The sequence below is a fragment of the Squalius cephalus genome, assembly GCF_949319135.1.
Source record: "Squalius cephalus genome assembly, chromosome: 23".
Lineage (NCBI taxonomy): Eukaryota > Metazoa > Chordata > Actinopteri > Cypriniformes > Leuciscidae > Squalius > Squalius cephalus.
Genome location: NC_137144.1, coordinates 29,216,056 through 29,233,722, shown reverse-complemented (window position 1 = coordinate 29,233,722; position 17,667 = coordinate 29,216,056). Strand labels below are relative to the sequence as shown.

General features: G+C 38.2%; 1 protein-coding gene across 1 annotated transcript; it reads right to left on the bottom strand.

Moving 5' to 3' along the window:
- Positions 1-7,999: 7,999 nt before the first annotated feature.
- LOC307151920 (uncharacterized protein) lies at positions 8,000-17,418 on the bottom strand. The gene is made up of 3 exons (XM_079860166.1): positions 17,068-17,418; positions 9,623-9,662; positions 8,000-9,437 (listed from the first exon to the last, which is right to left on the bottom strand). The coding sequence occupies exons 1-3, from the start codon at positions 17,201-17,203 to the stop codon at positions 8,615-8,617; spliced, it is 999 nt and encodes a 332-aa protein (XP_079716292.1). The 5' UTR covers positions 17,204-17,418; the 3' UTR covers positions 8,000-8,614.
- Positions 17,419-17,667: the final 249 nt, after the last annotated feature.

The following is a 17,667-nucleotide window of genomic DNA, read 5'->3' as shown; positions in this document are numbered from 1 at the left end:
ACCGAACATGTCCCCTCCCGGTCACCGTACAAATACGGGATTATTACGGGAAAAATTTTAAACGGGAAGACAGCAGGAAATAAGTCTGACTAAGGGAGAATCACGGGGTAAACGGGAGGGTGTGTCTAGGTTGGTTACAGCAAGCTACCTAGGCTACAAGTAAGCTAGACTAATTATCAGCTAAAAAGAGTGCAAACCAAAATAAAGAATGATTTCAAATCAACTTTATAGTGGTAGTCATGGAGTTATTTAAGCCAATTATGGTTGATTGTCACAGTTTATACAATGACACAATTCTGTGCATGGTAGCTTACATCTGTCAGTGGTTGGGCTTCACCTACACAACAGAACAGGTATAAGATGGAATATGGTGGAAAAATATTTTAGTTAAAAATGGCTGTTTTTGAGCTATTTAACAAAATTATTTGTGGTCAGAACTGCAGTAGTCTTAATACAAATGTCAAGATGAAAAATGTGATTGAATATTATCTAGTAATGTGCGCTTTCTGTGTTTATTTATCTGAATATAATTCAGTTGTTTATCTAACACAGACACGGACAGGACAACATCATATCTCTCCACACCCAAATGACTACAGAGGTGATCGTTGACAATCATCACATCAACAGCACCATGATGGAGCAGGTCAAGATCACAGAGTTGCTTAGTATCCACATCACAGATGACCCATCTTGATCTATCGACACCACCAACAGAACCTGGCCAAGAAAGTCCAAAAACCTCTGCACTTCCTCCCACAGTTGAGGAAGGCTCATCTCCCAAAAATCCATCCTCTTAACTTTCTATAGGGGAATCATAGAGAGCCTCTTCCTTCCACCCCCACCCTCCAGTAACCTAAGGGCAGCTGATTGACTCTTGCACAAATACACTGGTAGTTTACACTATGATGCTGCTACATTGTTATATTTTTAAATTTGCTATGAACATTTGACCCCACTTACACTGCCTTTGCTACTTGTCATGTCATCCACTTACACAATAATACTATATTAATTAGGGATAAGGCACGATTTTCGAATATTCGATTAGCTGATTTTATTATAGAATAGGATGTGCGGGATGATTGTCTTTAAAAAATCCCCATGTTTTAGTTGTGGTTATAAGTTGCAATCCTAAATTCACATAAAATTTTTATACATTTAATAAATATATTCTTAATATTTGTTGTTTTTGTTTGTGTTTGAGCGTATATATATCAATATTAATTTTGAGACTTGAAATGTAAACTCTCAAGGGTTGGATTTCTAAATATATGTTGGTTATGTGTCTATTCAGAATGACTTCTGAGCAGCAACCTTTTTTTTTGGGGGGGGGGGGGTATGTCATGTATGCATCACTTGCATATCATTATTCATTCACGTGAAAACATGTTTAACAGTACCAGACATTAGGAAAATATGACATACGGATGTGCCGTTACAGTCAAGTCAAGTTTATTTATATAGCGCTTTTCACAATAGAGATTGTATCAAAGCAGCTTCACAGTATTAAATTAAAACGATACATCAATGTTTGTTTCTAGTGGAAAACGTCCACGTTTGGTAATGCTGATCAATAGTATTGTTGATTGATTAATTAAATTAAATATCCCCAACTGAGCAAGCCATAGGCAACAGTACATTGCATTAATAAAAATAATTTGTGTGTAGGCTACATTGAACAGACTTTGCCCAACTTGTCTGGGAAAAGGGAGTTACAGGGCTTTTTACATTTGAGGCTAAACGGATAAAACACCTAATTTTTAGCTCAGTATTACTGAACTACATTACTAAAATTACATTTTTAATGATTAAAGCATAATTAAAATTTCAAGAACGCAGCTTCCTGGTCACTGACAAAGATTACTTTGCCTCCGCCGTAGAATCTGTGTTCATTATTTACATTGGTTGTCAAGGAAACGGGAGGTTTTCTAACGTTATGATTAGTACTCCTGCTTACTTGCCGGTTTAAAAAAGTAAGAGTTTGTAAGGACATTTTGCGTCAAATGTGCAAACAACAAAGTTGGAAACAATGTCTGCAGTACTTATACGATTTTATTACATGGCCTCAGCAAAAAAAAAAAAACGTACACAGCTGAGAGGTAAGTATTAAATTCGTAATTTCGAGGTCCGGCCCACCGCCTACCATTTTGAGGTCTCAACCATAGACTGTAAAAAATGGTCTCAACCAACTGGCAGAACTCCACCCACCTCGCTCTAGCGCTCGCGCCCGCACTTCATGTGATTGGCTTACAAGTAAACAATCCCCCACGTGGGGTGCGTTCTTGTGATTGGCTAAAACAAGGGAGGTATCTGATTGGTCACAGGTCATTCCCTGTTTAAAAAAAGGCATTTGTGTGTCGAGCCAAGTCAGGGGAGTCTCAAAATTCACACACAAATGCAGTGAAGTTCACAGACCGCAAGCAGTTTGTAAATCAAGATATATTTGTGTGTGCATCAGAAATACATTTCTGAATCTTGTCCTGAGCATTTGTGAATCTTGTGTGCATTTGTAAATTTTGTTTTCATTTCTGAATTGTGTGTGTATTTATGAATTTTGTGTGCATTTCTGAATTTTGTATGCATTTCTGAATCTTCTGTGCTTTTTAAATTCTGTGTGCATTTGTGAATTTTGTGTGCATTTGTGTATCCTGTGTGTGTATTTATGATTCATGTGTGTGCATTTGTGTATCCTGTGTGTGCATATGTGAATGCAGTTTGTGCATTTATCTTTATTGAGACTCTTCTAGCTCCATAAAAGTCCTTCAGTGTCTTTAGTAATAAATCTACATCATTTTGTTTATTAATAATTAAAATTACATCATCTGCATACGCAGACAGACACAAAGAAATCTTACAATTTGGTAAAGGCGCCCCTTCTAAAACTCTCCTTAAAACACTTAAAAGTGGTTCAATCGCGAGAGTATATAATAACCCTGCCAGAGAACAACCCTGTCTTACCCCACGACAAACTTTAAAAGAAGCACACAAGCCACCATTAATCTTCAGAATACTCTCAATATCACAATATAAGATAAAAACATAAGATAAAAATTCAGGGTTAAAATCAAACGCCTGAAGAGTCTTCCACAAATAGTTGTGATTCTACGCGATCAAAGGCTTTCTCTTGATCTAAGGAAATAAAGCCTATGTCAAGACCAAACATGTTAGATACGTCAAACAAATCTCTAATTAAATGAATGTTATCAAAAATTGACCTACCAGGCACGCAATACGACTGGTCAGGATGAATGACTTCATCTAAAACTTCACCCAAACGGGTAGCTAGTACTTTAGATAGTAGTTTTGTAAGACTTGAGAAATTACAAAATGCCGGACAGTCTGTTTCGGGGGTGACCAGGCCCTGAGAGGACAAAAGGACCTCTCTGGAGATTAGCATTTGAACTGGCTCTCATGCACCATCGAGACGAAAGTCTCACCTCCGAGTCATCTACATCTCTATCCCTCTCCCCTCACCCCTCTCTCTCATGCTCTAATGATCACCTGAAATCACCCAAGAAAATGTATAGTTTAATGTGAATGATTATCACAGAATATTCTCATGTTTGGTATCGTTTAAAATGTCACAGTGCGACTGGTACAAATGTCTCATTTCAGATTAACTAAAACACAAGGTAATAAGGTTTTTAAGAGTCTATGTATAACTGACTTACAAAGGAAGGTGGTCTCTCAAGCAAATGGTCACACACAGTGGCGCAAAAAGGGGGTATGCGCTATATGCGGCGCATAGGGGCGCGCAGCACCAGGGGGGGCGCCAAAGCGATGGTAATTTTTTTTTTTTTTTATCTATATGTAGCTGCTGTTGTGCGTTTCTAAATAATTTCTGCATTTCCTCAATGTTATCTAACTTTTTAGAGGACTAACAGGCTAGAGTAGGATTTTCATAAGATTCCATCATATAATTTTGACATTGGGGGGGGGGGGGGGGGGATAAAGCTAAAAAGCTGTCGGGACTAAAAATAGAAAAAGAAAGAGGGAAAAGGAGATGGCATGTCAACTGATGCGCCAGCAGCTAAATAAGTGGATGGTCAAAGGCAACAGGTAGGATTTAAAGTGTGACGTCCACGCATGTAGGCTAGGAGATTCCCGGTGGGCCGATACATCTAATAGTTGTTGTTGTTTTTTTGTCTTTGTCTTAATGGCCCACAAAACTAGTACATCGGCGGCCCATTCGTTTTGTTTTGTTTTGTTTTGCTTAATTGGCGGCGCTGGGCAAGTGCCGTTGTAATACATTAGTAAATATATATATATATATAGCCTATTTTTTTTTTTTTTTTTGACATTTTTCATTAAACACGTAGGCTAGATCAGCGGCCCATTGGTTCTTTTCTTGATTGACACTGGGCTGGCCCAATCACATCTAAGTATAGAAATTAGTACAAAACTAATTATGAAAGTTTCCTTTATTTTTCAGTGCATTTGTTTTACAAAATATGGCTATTACTATCATGGGACTAATATTATATTATTATGTAGCAGTCTAACGTAGACAGACACTGTTACTAAAAAAGGTTTGAATTTTTCTTTGTTTAATTTGCACACTGAATATGGGTTGGAGCTTTTAATTTTGAACTCTCAAAGTGCACCAGATTGATGAATTCAACACTAAAAAACACAAAATTTTCTTACGGGGGAGCATGCCCCCAAACCCCCCTAGAAGGACAGAGGTCTCAGCAGTGGATTAATCACTGTGAAATATACTTCAATTTTATTAATCAATGACAATTTTGTACTTATTTCATCTGTTAACTATCACTCGTTCACTCATTAGACTACATGGCACAGTTCTTTATTTCTTTGTTTTTTTTTTGAGGGGGGGGGGGGGGGGCGCCAAAATTGTTGCTGCATACCCCTCTGAAACTGGGTAGTTGCGCCCCTGGTCACACACACCCATGAAGGTGCGACCACTGCGTGCAAATTTCTATTGTTAGCAGGTAAAAAGGTTTGTCTATTTAATGGAGTGCAGCAGGGAGATCGGGGCCTTTTCTGTACTTCAGATCGGTCCGTGAGGCTGGGAGTGAGAGCTCTCAGCCTCATGTATTGCTTAATGTTGGGTTGCATCTCTTTCCTTTATTCCAGAGAATTTGATGTTTTGTATCGATTATCTTTGAATTGATTATGAAATTGGCATGATACATTTACCTGACATAATAAATTGTTACATGTGATTATTCTAAATGATCTTGACGTTGTTCATTTAATGGTTAAAAGGAATAGTCAAACATTCGCTCACTTTTAGTGAGGCACAGATATTATTAAAACCTTTCATTTATGGAGTCAGATGAATTAACGAGTAAATACATATGATTAATGTATGACAAATTTAACCAACAAATACTTTGCCTCGAGAAAAGGACAGTAACACGCAAAGGCCTTCCGCGCTGGTCGGACGCCGGACTTTGGGCCGATCGAGCGCGACCTTACAGTTTATAATCACAACACAATAAGGACACAGGTCTCCAATTTTTTATATCACTCAAATTACCTTTCTTAGGCAAAAGGGTTTAAACCGCTCTTCTACAACTCATTGGCAGTAGTCCTTTGGTTAAACTGTCATTAAGAACTACTAACAAATCTTCTCCGATAACAGACCAAAAACTTTTGTAAAACTCAACCGGGATTCCATCTAACCCAGGAACTTTACCATTATCCATTCCCTGAAGAGCTTTAAACAATTCTTCCAGGCCAATAAGCTTTGAAAGTGTTAAATTAGCTTTATTCAACATTTTTGGTAAATTTTCAAAAAAAGCCTCTTCTATGTCTTTATCTTCTTATATTCAGACTTGTAAAGTTTTTCATAAAAACTAACTGCTCTTTCTCTTATTTCCTTAGAGTCTGACAACAAAGATCCAGACTCAGAAAGTAATGAATGGATAAATGTTTCTGGCCATTCTTTTTTTCCAAACTGAAAAAAAATTTCAACGGTACATCCATCTGTTCTACCGTTTTAAAACGCGATCTGACCAGTGCACCCTGTGCCTTCATCTCTTGTAGGTCAGATAAAGCAGTTTTCTTTAAAAAAAGAGTCGATATACACCTGATTTCCACTTAATTGTGCCATATCTTGAAAATTCTAAATTTCAGTTTCTAAAACTCTTATAGACTAGTCTCTTTTGTTGTAATGATTCCTGTCATGTGTTTCCCTTGTCTTGTGTGGACTTTAGTTATTTCCTGTTCTGTGTCATGGGCTGAGTCCCAATTCGCCTACTTATACTACGACCTAAAAGTATGTACTTTTTTTGTGATGAAAAGTACATACTTTTGAGTGTGTAGCAAAAAAGTATGCACGTTCTGGGACATACTTCGATGACGTCATGCAACGTGAACTTGAGCGTGGTTGCCTAGTTACGCACACCGGGACTGTTAACAAAACATTTAACATTTCATTCATTCTTATATATATCCAATATAATTTTACTTACTATTCCCATCTTTTTTTCCACAATACATTTACAATGTGTTTACCAAATTGAGGAGTGAAGCAGGGCGTCGTCGTAGATCAACCAAACGCAGGTCGTTTGTGAGGCGGTTCTGACGTTCATGTGCAAATGTGTGTAACGAAAGCTAGCGCTACTTATTTTCTGAGTTAAAATATTTAAAGTTTATAGTGTAACTATTGTTTAACGTATTTTATACTTAATCTTATACTTATGTATAATACTTAAAAATACCCCGATGAAAATGAACCATGCTTTTACTATAGTAAAAGTGTAGTAACCATGTTTCTTTGGTTGGACTGATAAAGTTAACATATGTACAGCCACAGTATTACTACAAATAAGTCAGACAGAAACATCAAAAGCAATACATTAAAAAAGACACTTGCATGACACTGTACTAGAGCCTTTTTATTTTATTGTTTTGTAGCCTGCAATGAGGCGCTCGGTATCTTCATCGGACCCTACAAGATAAACACGGTACTTTTTTGGCACAACATAAACCCATTAATATTACGAGACAATAAAATATAACTTTAATTAGGGTTAAACATTTGAATTCTTACACTTAAAAACTGAGGGCGCATCTCCGTTGCTGCATCCGACTGCCAGGTTTACATCAACATCATCACCGCAAAGCTCCTCCCTCCCGCACGCAATGGGTTGTGGGCAATATTAGCCATTAGAGTGTGCATTGATCTGCACTTCGAATTCTAACCGGAAATAGTAGACCATCCGGGTATCTTTGGAATACTCATTTCAACATGCTACGATTTGGGACGTACTAATTCTAGTTTCGCATACTATTTAGGACGGATAGTATGCGAATTGGGACTCAGCAATGGTTTGTAGTCCTTTGTAGTTTTTCTAGTTTATTAGTATCCCCAGGTGTTCCTGATTAACCACGCCCCCTTGTTATCTTGTTTAGCTTGTTAGTGTCTGTATTTAAACCCTGTGTCTTGTTTCAGTGTTTGTGGGTTCTTGATGTTGTTAGATGTTGGTTTTGCCGTTCCCTATGTCTGAGTTTTTGAGTCTGTCTAGTCTTTAGTTTATTTAATAAAAGTACTACTGCTGCATTTGGATCCTGCTTCCTTCTATGTTCCAGCCTGCCATGTTACAGAAGAACCCACCACTAACGTGGATCCAGCAGCAATGACCTCCAGGAGTCCAGTAGCACGGATTATGTGTCTCCGTCAGGGAGACCGGCCCATTGAGGAGTATGTACAGGATTTTATCGATCTGGCAAATGTTACTCCTATTGTAACATTCCTATGTGCTTCATGATATTTTTTAGAGGGGGACTATCAGAGCCACTTGGGTCAACCATGCCACTGCACCCCACTCTGTGTCTGATATAGTGGAAACGTCTAATGCAAATCAATGATTAAAGAATGATTAAAAAGGACAAAAAGCATTATCAGTAAATTAACCCTTACACCAAAGAGTTACAAGACTGAATCTATTGTAGATATTTCTTGGTTGATTTCAAACATCCTCCTTTACTGGTTACTTTTTAAAGATCACACAATGTGGGCGAATATGTTGTTGAGATCAGATGTATATTTATTTAGAGTGCACAAGCTTAATTTATATAGATATCTGACATCCACATCAGCCGGAAAACATTGATTCTTGCTTTATTTTTACTTTACAGTATAATTCAGTAACATACACAATAAAAAGGGAAATGAAAATGAACTCCCGTAGAATTTCACCAGACACAAAGAGAATCCAAACTCCAGTGAAAGTTGTTCATTTACAAAGACTGTTCATCCAGTTCATCCAAGGTCATTCAGAACCAGAAAACAGGGAAACAAGTTTGACTGAACATACAGAGCTAATAAAAAAATAAAAAAGTGAATACATTAAAAAAAATTTAAAAATGAAATACTATGGAAACTACAGTATTTAAACACATATTTGACTTAATTGTCCTCCCTATCTTCTGCAAATGAAGATCTTTGTATGAAGCACGAGTCCTAAAAGCATGAGCAGATCCACAGTGGAAAATCTCAGAATATGTAAGCATTCGCTTTCTATAATTCAGCACACACTGCTTGCAATGACCGCACACTTTCTGTGTGATTTTATACACTTTTAAAGATTTCAGTTTAAAGAGTGTCAATAAATTGATAATACCAAGTTCAAGTATAATTTCAACTGATCTGTAACTCTTTGTTAATTTCGTCTTTGGCACTTTTAATTTCATCCAGAATCTCCTGAAGTTGATCAGCGGTTTCTTTCATCTGATGAATAAATTTCAAAGTTTCTGATTTAAATTCTTCTGCTTTTTTATTTTCTTTGTTATTCATTTCAGAGAGCTCTTTTTTATCACAATAAATACTGTACACATCAAGAGCAAGAAATAGAGCTGAGATTTTGCTAGCTACTTTCCCAACCACCTTAAGAGTTTTAGCAGCTTTTGCAGCTGTTTTCCCAATTTTAGAAGTTCGCAGTATATTTAAACGTTTAGTAATGCTGTTAACGGTTTTCACGGATATTACACGTGTCTTTATTGCCTTATTTACCACAGAAAACGCTCGCCCTGCCTTCTGAAGCTTTTTTACGGTTTTAGAAATTTTATTCAGATGATCAATCATTGGCTTGATCGTGTTCTGGAAATCGTCGAGGATCTTCTCAATAGTTGCACGTAGTTCTCCCTGCTGCCACATGTTAGAGATGTTCGCTTGTGCACCTGTTAGTCCTCCAGCTATTCCGACTACAACACCAGAAACAACTAAAGAAATACCAAATGTGAAATATGCTCCCGCTATAGCCGTGACTCCTCCAACCACTCCAACACATGATCCCCATAAACTGCGCCTCGTAGTGGCTTCGTGCATGGCTTCAAGATCGCCAGTGATGCCTTTCAGATCCTTTATTTTGCTAATGAGCGTTGAATGGTTTTTGTCATATTCGGAGTTCAGTTCCTTAATGCTTCCTTGCAGTTCATTAAGATCCTTAAGAGCTTCAAGTTTCCTGAAACATCAAAACTTTTGTTTAGAAGTAGACAGCACTGGATATTTGCTTAATCTGTTTTATGATTTTACCATGATCACCACAAAGAACAAATATGCTATTGATAATTATGTAAATGTATAATTGATAATAATCCTTTAATTATAAAGTAAGATCAAGTCAAAGCTTTGAACAGAAATACTCACTGCAATGACATCGACATCTCGTCCGGCTGATTCATTTCACCTGTGTAGGCAAGGCAAGTTTATTTATATAGCACATTTCATACACAATGGCAATTCAAAGTGCTTTACAGAAGGAATTAAAATAATAAAAAGAAATAAGAATAATTAAAACAGTTTAGAAAAATAAAATAAAATACAGTACAGTACAATCAGTCGGACGAACATTGGCACAGTGCTCATTCAGTAAATGCACAGCTAAACAGAAGTGTTTTGAGTCTGGATGTGAATGTGACTGTAGGAGCACATCTGATCTCCTCTGGAAGCTGTTCCAGCATAATAGCTAAAAGCGGACTCGCCATGCTTAGAGTGAACCCTTGGTATTTCTAGCTGATGTGATCCTAGTGATCTGAGTGATCTGTTGGGTTTATATTCAGTGAGCATATCTGCAATGTATTGTGGTCCTAGGCCATTGAATGATTTATATACCAGTAATAATACTTTAAAGCAGGGGTCGGCAAATAATTTTTTTTAGCCAGTAGATGGCGGGCCAGCTACACGGAGTAGGGATACAAATTAAACCGCTTAAAATACATTCTGTATTCACCCGCTTTATATCCCGACCTGACGGGTCCGCAAAATTTAGATCTCATTTCCAGAATCTCACATTCAAATGTCTCTAACGGAAAGAGAGAGATTAAGTAGCCTATTACAATTATAGGCTAAATGCTATACAAAAATTGTGTTCGTGTCAATATAAATATTATTTTAACATTGTACTGACAGCAGAGAAAAAAATGTCACAGAAAAAAATTATGAAATATAAATAACAAATAAATATCAAATCACTCAAGCAACGTAAATGAAAACCATATTGCCCAACTGACAAATGAAGAAGGCTATTTTCTGCCAAACTATTTCAAACATCCTTGCAAAAAAAAAAAAAAAAAGAATGTTGCTGACTGACAATGGTTTCAGTACCAAACAGCTCCTCAGAGCTAGGTGTAGCCTAGCCTACAGGTGGTCAGAATGAAGTGCGGATGCGCTGTCAAAACATGTCGGGAGTCGGCTATTGTCAGTCAGATCGCCCGCTCTGTCCAAACTAGGTAGCCTACACCAGAGTTCTGACCGCTACCGTCTTTATACTTTAAAATAGAGTCCTGCACGGGTTCGGGTACCCGACGGATCACCCGCAAATTTTGCTCAAACGGGTGAAAAATATCCAAGTTCCAACTGTGTCGGATACGGGTGCGGGTCGGATCGGACACGGGGGAAACACGGGTTTAAAACAATCACATTCAAACGTAAAATTATATGCATATGCAGGAACACGTCTACAAAAATATGCCTGTATTTCAAGTTTATAAAATAATTTAAAATCCACATCAGTTTGTGCCCAAGCGCCACGACCTCCCAGGATCTATAACGTTACCTAGGTTACTTTCACTTTTAAAAATTCATAATTACCGCGCGCGCGCGATCTGCACGGTGAGGAGTTGAAGAAAAGAATAGCTAGTGGAGATTGTAAAGTTGTTGACAATAGTCATCAAAAATCAAGTCCAGTGGGAGAAATTTGGAGTTAGGCTATCTGAAGAAAATATTGTGAAAGGCTTTGCTGCATGAATTTTCGTGTTGGATAGCCGCAAATGTGGAACTTCATCGCAGGAAGCACGCAGGAAATCGCCTAGTGTTAATCTGCATCGCTATTTATACTTGTTGTGAATACACAGGCCACAAGAAGTAATTAGGTGTCTTTTTGTTTTTTTTTATATTACTTTTACTCAGGACATGCTAGCTGGCAACAAAGGATTCCATTCATTATGCTAAGCTAAGCTAGCGCCGAGCCTGTCAAACTAAAACAATGCATGCACTGAGACAAAAATGCATTTGCCCACCTATCTAAATGTAGGAAAGAAGGTGAATAAGCCCTATTTCAAAAAACGGTGGAGTGTTCCTTTAAAATCAATCCTAAATTTAACTGGGAGCCAGTGTAAAGACCTGAGGACTGGTGTGATGTGTTCAGGTGTTCTGGTTCTGCTCAGCGTTCTGTATGAGCTGCAACTGTTTTATGGTTTTTTGGGAAGGCCAGTGAGGAGTGAGTGTCTGGAAACAAAGCATCTAATTCTTGCAATATTTTTCAGATGATAGTATGCTGATTTAGTTATTGCTTTGACATAACTACTGAAACTAAGGTCTGACTCTAATGTCACACCAAGATTCCTGACTTGATGTTTAGTTGTTTGACCCCTAGAGTGAAGGTATGCGTTCACCTTGAGAACTTCATCTTTGTTTCCAAACGCAATGACTTCAGTTTTGTCTTTGTTTAACTGAAGAAAGTTTTGACACATCCAACCGTTGACTTCATCGATGCATTGGCACAGGGAGTCAATGGGGCTGTAATCGTTAGGCGATAGGGCTAAGTAGAGCTGTGTGTCGTCTGCATAGCTGTGGTAAGCAATTTGGTTCTTTCTCATTATTTGGCTCATTGGGAGCATATACAGGTTGAACAGGAGTGGTGCAAGAATTGAGCCTTGAGGTACTCCGCATGTCATGGATGTCCACTCAGACTTATGGTCTCCTATACTCACATAATAACCTCTCCCATCTAAGTATGACCTGAACAACACTATCTCACGACCAATTCGTACGAATTCGTACGAATGATAAAAAGTTGGCTAATTCGTACAACCTCACTCTTGTCTAAACGTGATGGGTAGGTTTAGGGGCGGGGTCAGGGGTAGGTCATTCGTATGAATTCCTACGAATTGGGCAATTTGTAAAATATGTACGATTTTGCAAAAAACGTACTAATTTGTATGAGTGAGGTCGTATGAATTCGTACGAATTATCCACCTCGTAGAATTTGTACGTTTTCCCTTGAGATCGGGTTGGACCTGAACCACTTTAGGACTATCCCAGAAAGCCCCACCCAGTTTTCCAGCCTGTCAAGAAGTATGTTATGATCGACAGTGTCAAATGCAGCACTGAGGTCGAGTAGCACCAGCAATGATAATTTGCCTGAATCAGTATTTAAGCGAATATCATTTATTATCTTTATGAGTGCTGTCTCTGTGCTGTGGTGCGGTCGGAAACCAGATTGAAAATACTTTGAAAATTGTCAAAGTATCCATTCGAGCTCAAGAATTTGTTCAGCTGATTGAAGACAACTTTTTCAATGATCTTGCCTATGAAAGGAAGATTTGAGATCGGCCTATAGTTGCTTAATATGGTCTTATCCAGATTGTTCTTTTTCAGGAGGGGCTTGACAACTGCAGTTTTCATGGAGTTTGGAAAACTCCCAGAGAGAAGTGAAGCATTTACCACTTCTAGAAGATCTGCTTCTAAACTGTTTAACACACTTTTGAAGAAAGATGTGGGAAGCGTGTCAAGAGCGCAGGTTGATGTTTTAAGGTGCTGTACGGTTTCTTCCAAAATTTTGCCATCAATTTCTTTAAAGTCAGACATAGTAACTACTTTCTCAGGTGGTCTGATCTGTTTGACCTCAGTGCAACTCAAGGATGTGCTGATCACCTTTCTGATATTATTGATTTTCTCAGAAAAGAAAGAAGCAAACTCACTGCACTTGCTGTCTGAGAGCATTTCACTGGGAATCTGGCTTGGGGGGGGGGGGTTTGTCAGTCTCTCTACAGTAGCAAAAAGAGTGCGTGTGTTGTTTAAATTGCTGTTTATAATATTTGAGAAGAAAGTCTGTCTAGCTTTGCCTAGTTCCATATTAAAAGCATGGATGCTGTCTTTGTAGATGTTATAATGGACTACAAGTTTAGTCTTCCGCCACATGCGCTCTGCTTTTCAATCAAGGAGAAAATCAACAGAGTCAGCAGATATACTTGGTGTTAAGGATATAGCCTTCATAAATAGTACACTAGTGTTCTCATTTAAGCATCTCTTCTTAACAGACACAGATCTAGCTTCAGTGGCAGGAGAGATCAATATATCAAAGAAAATACAGAAATGATCGGGACAGTGCTACATCCTTTCACTTCATTTATTTATTTTAGGACAGTGCACATTAATCAACATTACTGTAAATGTGCCAGTGTTAGCCAGCAGGCTAATTTTCAACTGTAGTCCATTGGCAAGATGTTATACTAGGCACATGATGGCTAAAAAAGAACATATTAAATCACACAGCAATTGATATACAACAATAAAACATAATGCCATAGCACTGGCTCCATTAAAACATAAAATCATAAAACATATAACCATACAGCTCAAAAGCCAGTCCTTAAGATGGTGTGTGAATGTATGGTGTGAGGTGGAATTTCTAATGTCCACTGGCAATTGGTTCCATAGTTTAGAGGCTCTCACAGAAAAGCATAATTGGCCAAAGGAACTGGACCTAAGAGGGACTACACAGTCCCCTCTTAAGGCAGACCTCGTGGTTCTGCTGCTAAATGACTTCTGCTGTATAAAAGTGCTGAGTGGAGGCTCCCCTTCCCATTAATAATCTTAAAGATTAGGCATGCATCACTGTGTTTTAAAATATTTTCCCAACTGAGTAGGTTATATTTGTTAAGAATATTACAGTGGTGGTAAAGTTTGGGTTTTTTGTCCAATACTTTAAGTGCTTGTTTGTAAAGTGATAAAATAGGCCTTAGTGTTGTGCTACATACCTGGGTCCAGCTTGTCATACAATATGTTAGGTGAGGAATTATCATAGTATTCATGTATAGCTTTGCTACAGGTGTTGTCAAACAGTTCCTTATATACCTAAAGTTCGCTAGGTTATATTTGGTTATTTGCACTACCTTTCTCACTTGATGTTTAAATGATAGAGTAGAGTCGAGAATAATGCCTAGATATTTAAACTGTGTAACTGTTTGAATGACCTCCACAGACACACAGACATTGGGTTCACAATGAGATAGTGTTGCTTTTGCTAAAAAACATACAGACTATCTTCTTAACATTGAGATACAGCTGTGAGCCAGTAAGCCATTTACGTACATGTACCATTGTATCGCTGAGCTTGGCAGCAGCTTGAGCTTTAGTTTTCGCATGAACATATATGACTGTATCATCAGCATACATCTGCACCTCACATCCAGTGCACACTAATGGCAGGTCATTTATGTAGATGCTGAACAGAATAGGGCCCAGGACAGATCCCTGGGGTACACCCAGTTCCTCAGGGGTGGTGATGTCTCACCATTAACTCTCACATACTGAACTCTATTTGACAGGTAAGATCTCATCCAGTCAGTAACACTGGTTGAGAAATTAAAATAAGACATTTTGTGGATGAGTATTTCATGGTTGACAGTGTCAAAAGCTTTTTTCAGATCTAAGAAAATTGCTCCAACTATGCCTCCTTTGTCCAATTTTGACTCGCCAACGAATTGCCCTAATAATTGACCAGCTCTTAATAAGAAACTACATAAAACAGCCCTATGATCGGATAAAGCTATTGGGGTCATTTCAGTACTGCAAATATCATTGAAAAGAGTTTTGGATGAAAAGATGTAGTCTATTCTTGAAAATGATTTATGACGAGATGAAAAAAAAGAAAATTCTCTGGAAGAAGGATTCATCATTCGCCATGTATCAGTCACTCCATAGTCAGTAGACAATTTCTTCAATGCAATTCACCTTATTCCGCCCCGCCCACTTTTACTTCTGTCCAGTACTTCCGTTGTAAACCAACTTCCGGTTTAGCGGACCCTCATTCAATTTCGAGGAGAACTGCAGAGAAGTCTCACTGATAAAATGTCACATAAGATAAGCTAATTTGTGCCAAATGTGCTATGTACGTGTGTACCAACAGCACAGCAATGCACTGTTTCTCGGGGTAATTTTTAAACGACTTTTAGGTGTTTATATGACCCGTCTGCCTGTCTGATCGCAGCCCGGCCGATGTGTAGTGTTTAGCCTACATTAGCCACAAACATCTAATGTTGTAATGGTCTCACTACAGGACACATACACATGCTATACCTTGTTTGAAAGCTATGGTCCTCTAGAATTCAGTCGCTGGATTTATTTTACAGCCATTACTTGTGTTAGAGATCAAACCATAAGAAATTGCAGCTAGTAGTTAGCTAAGCTAACGTTGCCCTCTTGTTCATCTAGTTGAGGCTCTACTTTCTTTCTACACCAGTTCGTGGCTATTTTTTTCTCATCTGTTGGCAAATGCAAATGTATCTGGTGATTAAGCAAACAAACTGGTGTAATAATGTTTCAAACTTTACATGTAGTAGTGTTTGTGCACATCTTCATAACTAAGTAATAGCTATTAGAAAGACACAGCTATTAAATAATTTGATTGTGGCATTGTTTCAAAAGCTTCAAGTGAAATGTACTTTAGTACGTTGCAGCAGTTGTTAATAACCATAGGCCAACGCATTTGGCTATAATATTATAGTCTTATCTACTTATATCAAGACAGATAACAGATTGGACCAGGGCAAACAAAGCGCTAAGTAGCTAAACCAGGAAGTGAGATTACGCGGATGGCGCCACCCAGTGCTACTTCCGGAATAAGGTGAATAGACGACAGTCGCTGATCTCTGCTTTCTGTTACCCCTGTTCTATCAATATCGTGAAGCCATACAGCATTAAAGTCACCCCCTATTAACAACTGGTACGCTGGAAGATCTGTTAATGTAGAAGCCAATGAATTATAAAAGTGCTGATCGAAGCAATTTGGAGCGTAAACGCTCATCAATGCAATTTTAATACCATTGTAAGCTATTTTACAAAAAGTAATTCGACCGTCATCAGATACCCCTGTGCCCAGAATGGTATAATTTAAGTTACGTTTTGCAGCTATAGAAACACCTTTGCTCTTCTTGGTGTTGCAAGAGGAAGCAACCACTTGATAGTACTTATTCTTAAATCTATGAACATCAGCTTCAAGTAAATGTGACTCTTGAATAAAAGCAAAGTGGATATTCTTTCTAAAAAGAAACTTCATAATGCGTATGCGCTTCTGGGGAGAATTAAGGCCTCGTGCATTTCATGACATTCCATTGATACTACTCATATTTATTCATGTTGTAGTTTTGCATATAAATATAAAGGAACCAGACAAGAACAATATTTGGTAAGGAACAAAGTCTTGGTAAGTTTTGTCAATGCCTCTTAAGTCAGTCTTACCCTTCAAAGTTTTTCCCCAAACCAATGCTTTCAGTCCTTCAGGAGAGAGAGAGAGAGAGAGAGAGAGTGAGAGAGAGAGAGAGAGAGAGAGAGAGAGAGAGAGAGATGCGCTGGGAGAGCAGTACCGGCGGCGGTACCGGTAGATTCTCAGAAACGAAATAATTTTTGGGCGCTTTTTTGAAGGTAAAAAATCGCTAAAGGGATCTGCAATGTTATAGCGAATATCTTATAGCGAATAACCCCGACAGGTCTTGAATCAGCCTGAAAACCGCTTCAAGTTTAGCAATTCAAATTATTCAAATTCAGTCTCTGGTGGCACATATTTCAGCCCATAGAAGTGTTGGACTTACGTTGGTCTTCAGGAATGAGTTTTCTCTTTAACTCCTGCACTGTGGTGTTCCTGAATTCCTCTTCTGAATTCGCCACAGAAACTCTTCTTCTCTCCAGTCCGTGTCTCGTATCTCTAAAGTGGATCTGGAAACTCATGATGAATGTGCTCGAACTTTAACTATATTCCCTCAGGATCTAGTAGTAACTGCACTGATGCTCACAGTGATGATAGTTTCACTTTCTCTATTTAAACTCACCGGTGTGTGTGTGTGTGTGTGTGTGTCCAAACCCTCTTGTCTTTGAAGTGCTTTATTCTTATACAGACATCAGAGTTTTCTGCTGTGAAAGGAAACGTTGCCTCGACTGCTTCTAAGAAAAGGTGAGGATGTCGATGTGACGTCTTCAGCTCATACATGACACATGACACACAGTAATTTTCCACTAAACTATTGTCTGTTGTCACATTTAAAGTGGTCTCATTTCTGATACAGACATTCTGAACCGAGTGTTTTGAAGGTGTTATGGCAATTAATTTTACTTCATGTAATGTATGTGCTTGCATGACAACAGACAATAGATTAGTGGAAAATTACTGTGTGTCATGTGTCATGTATGAGCTG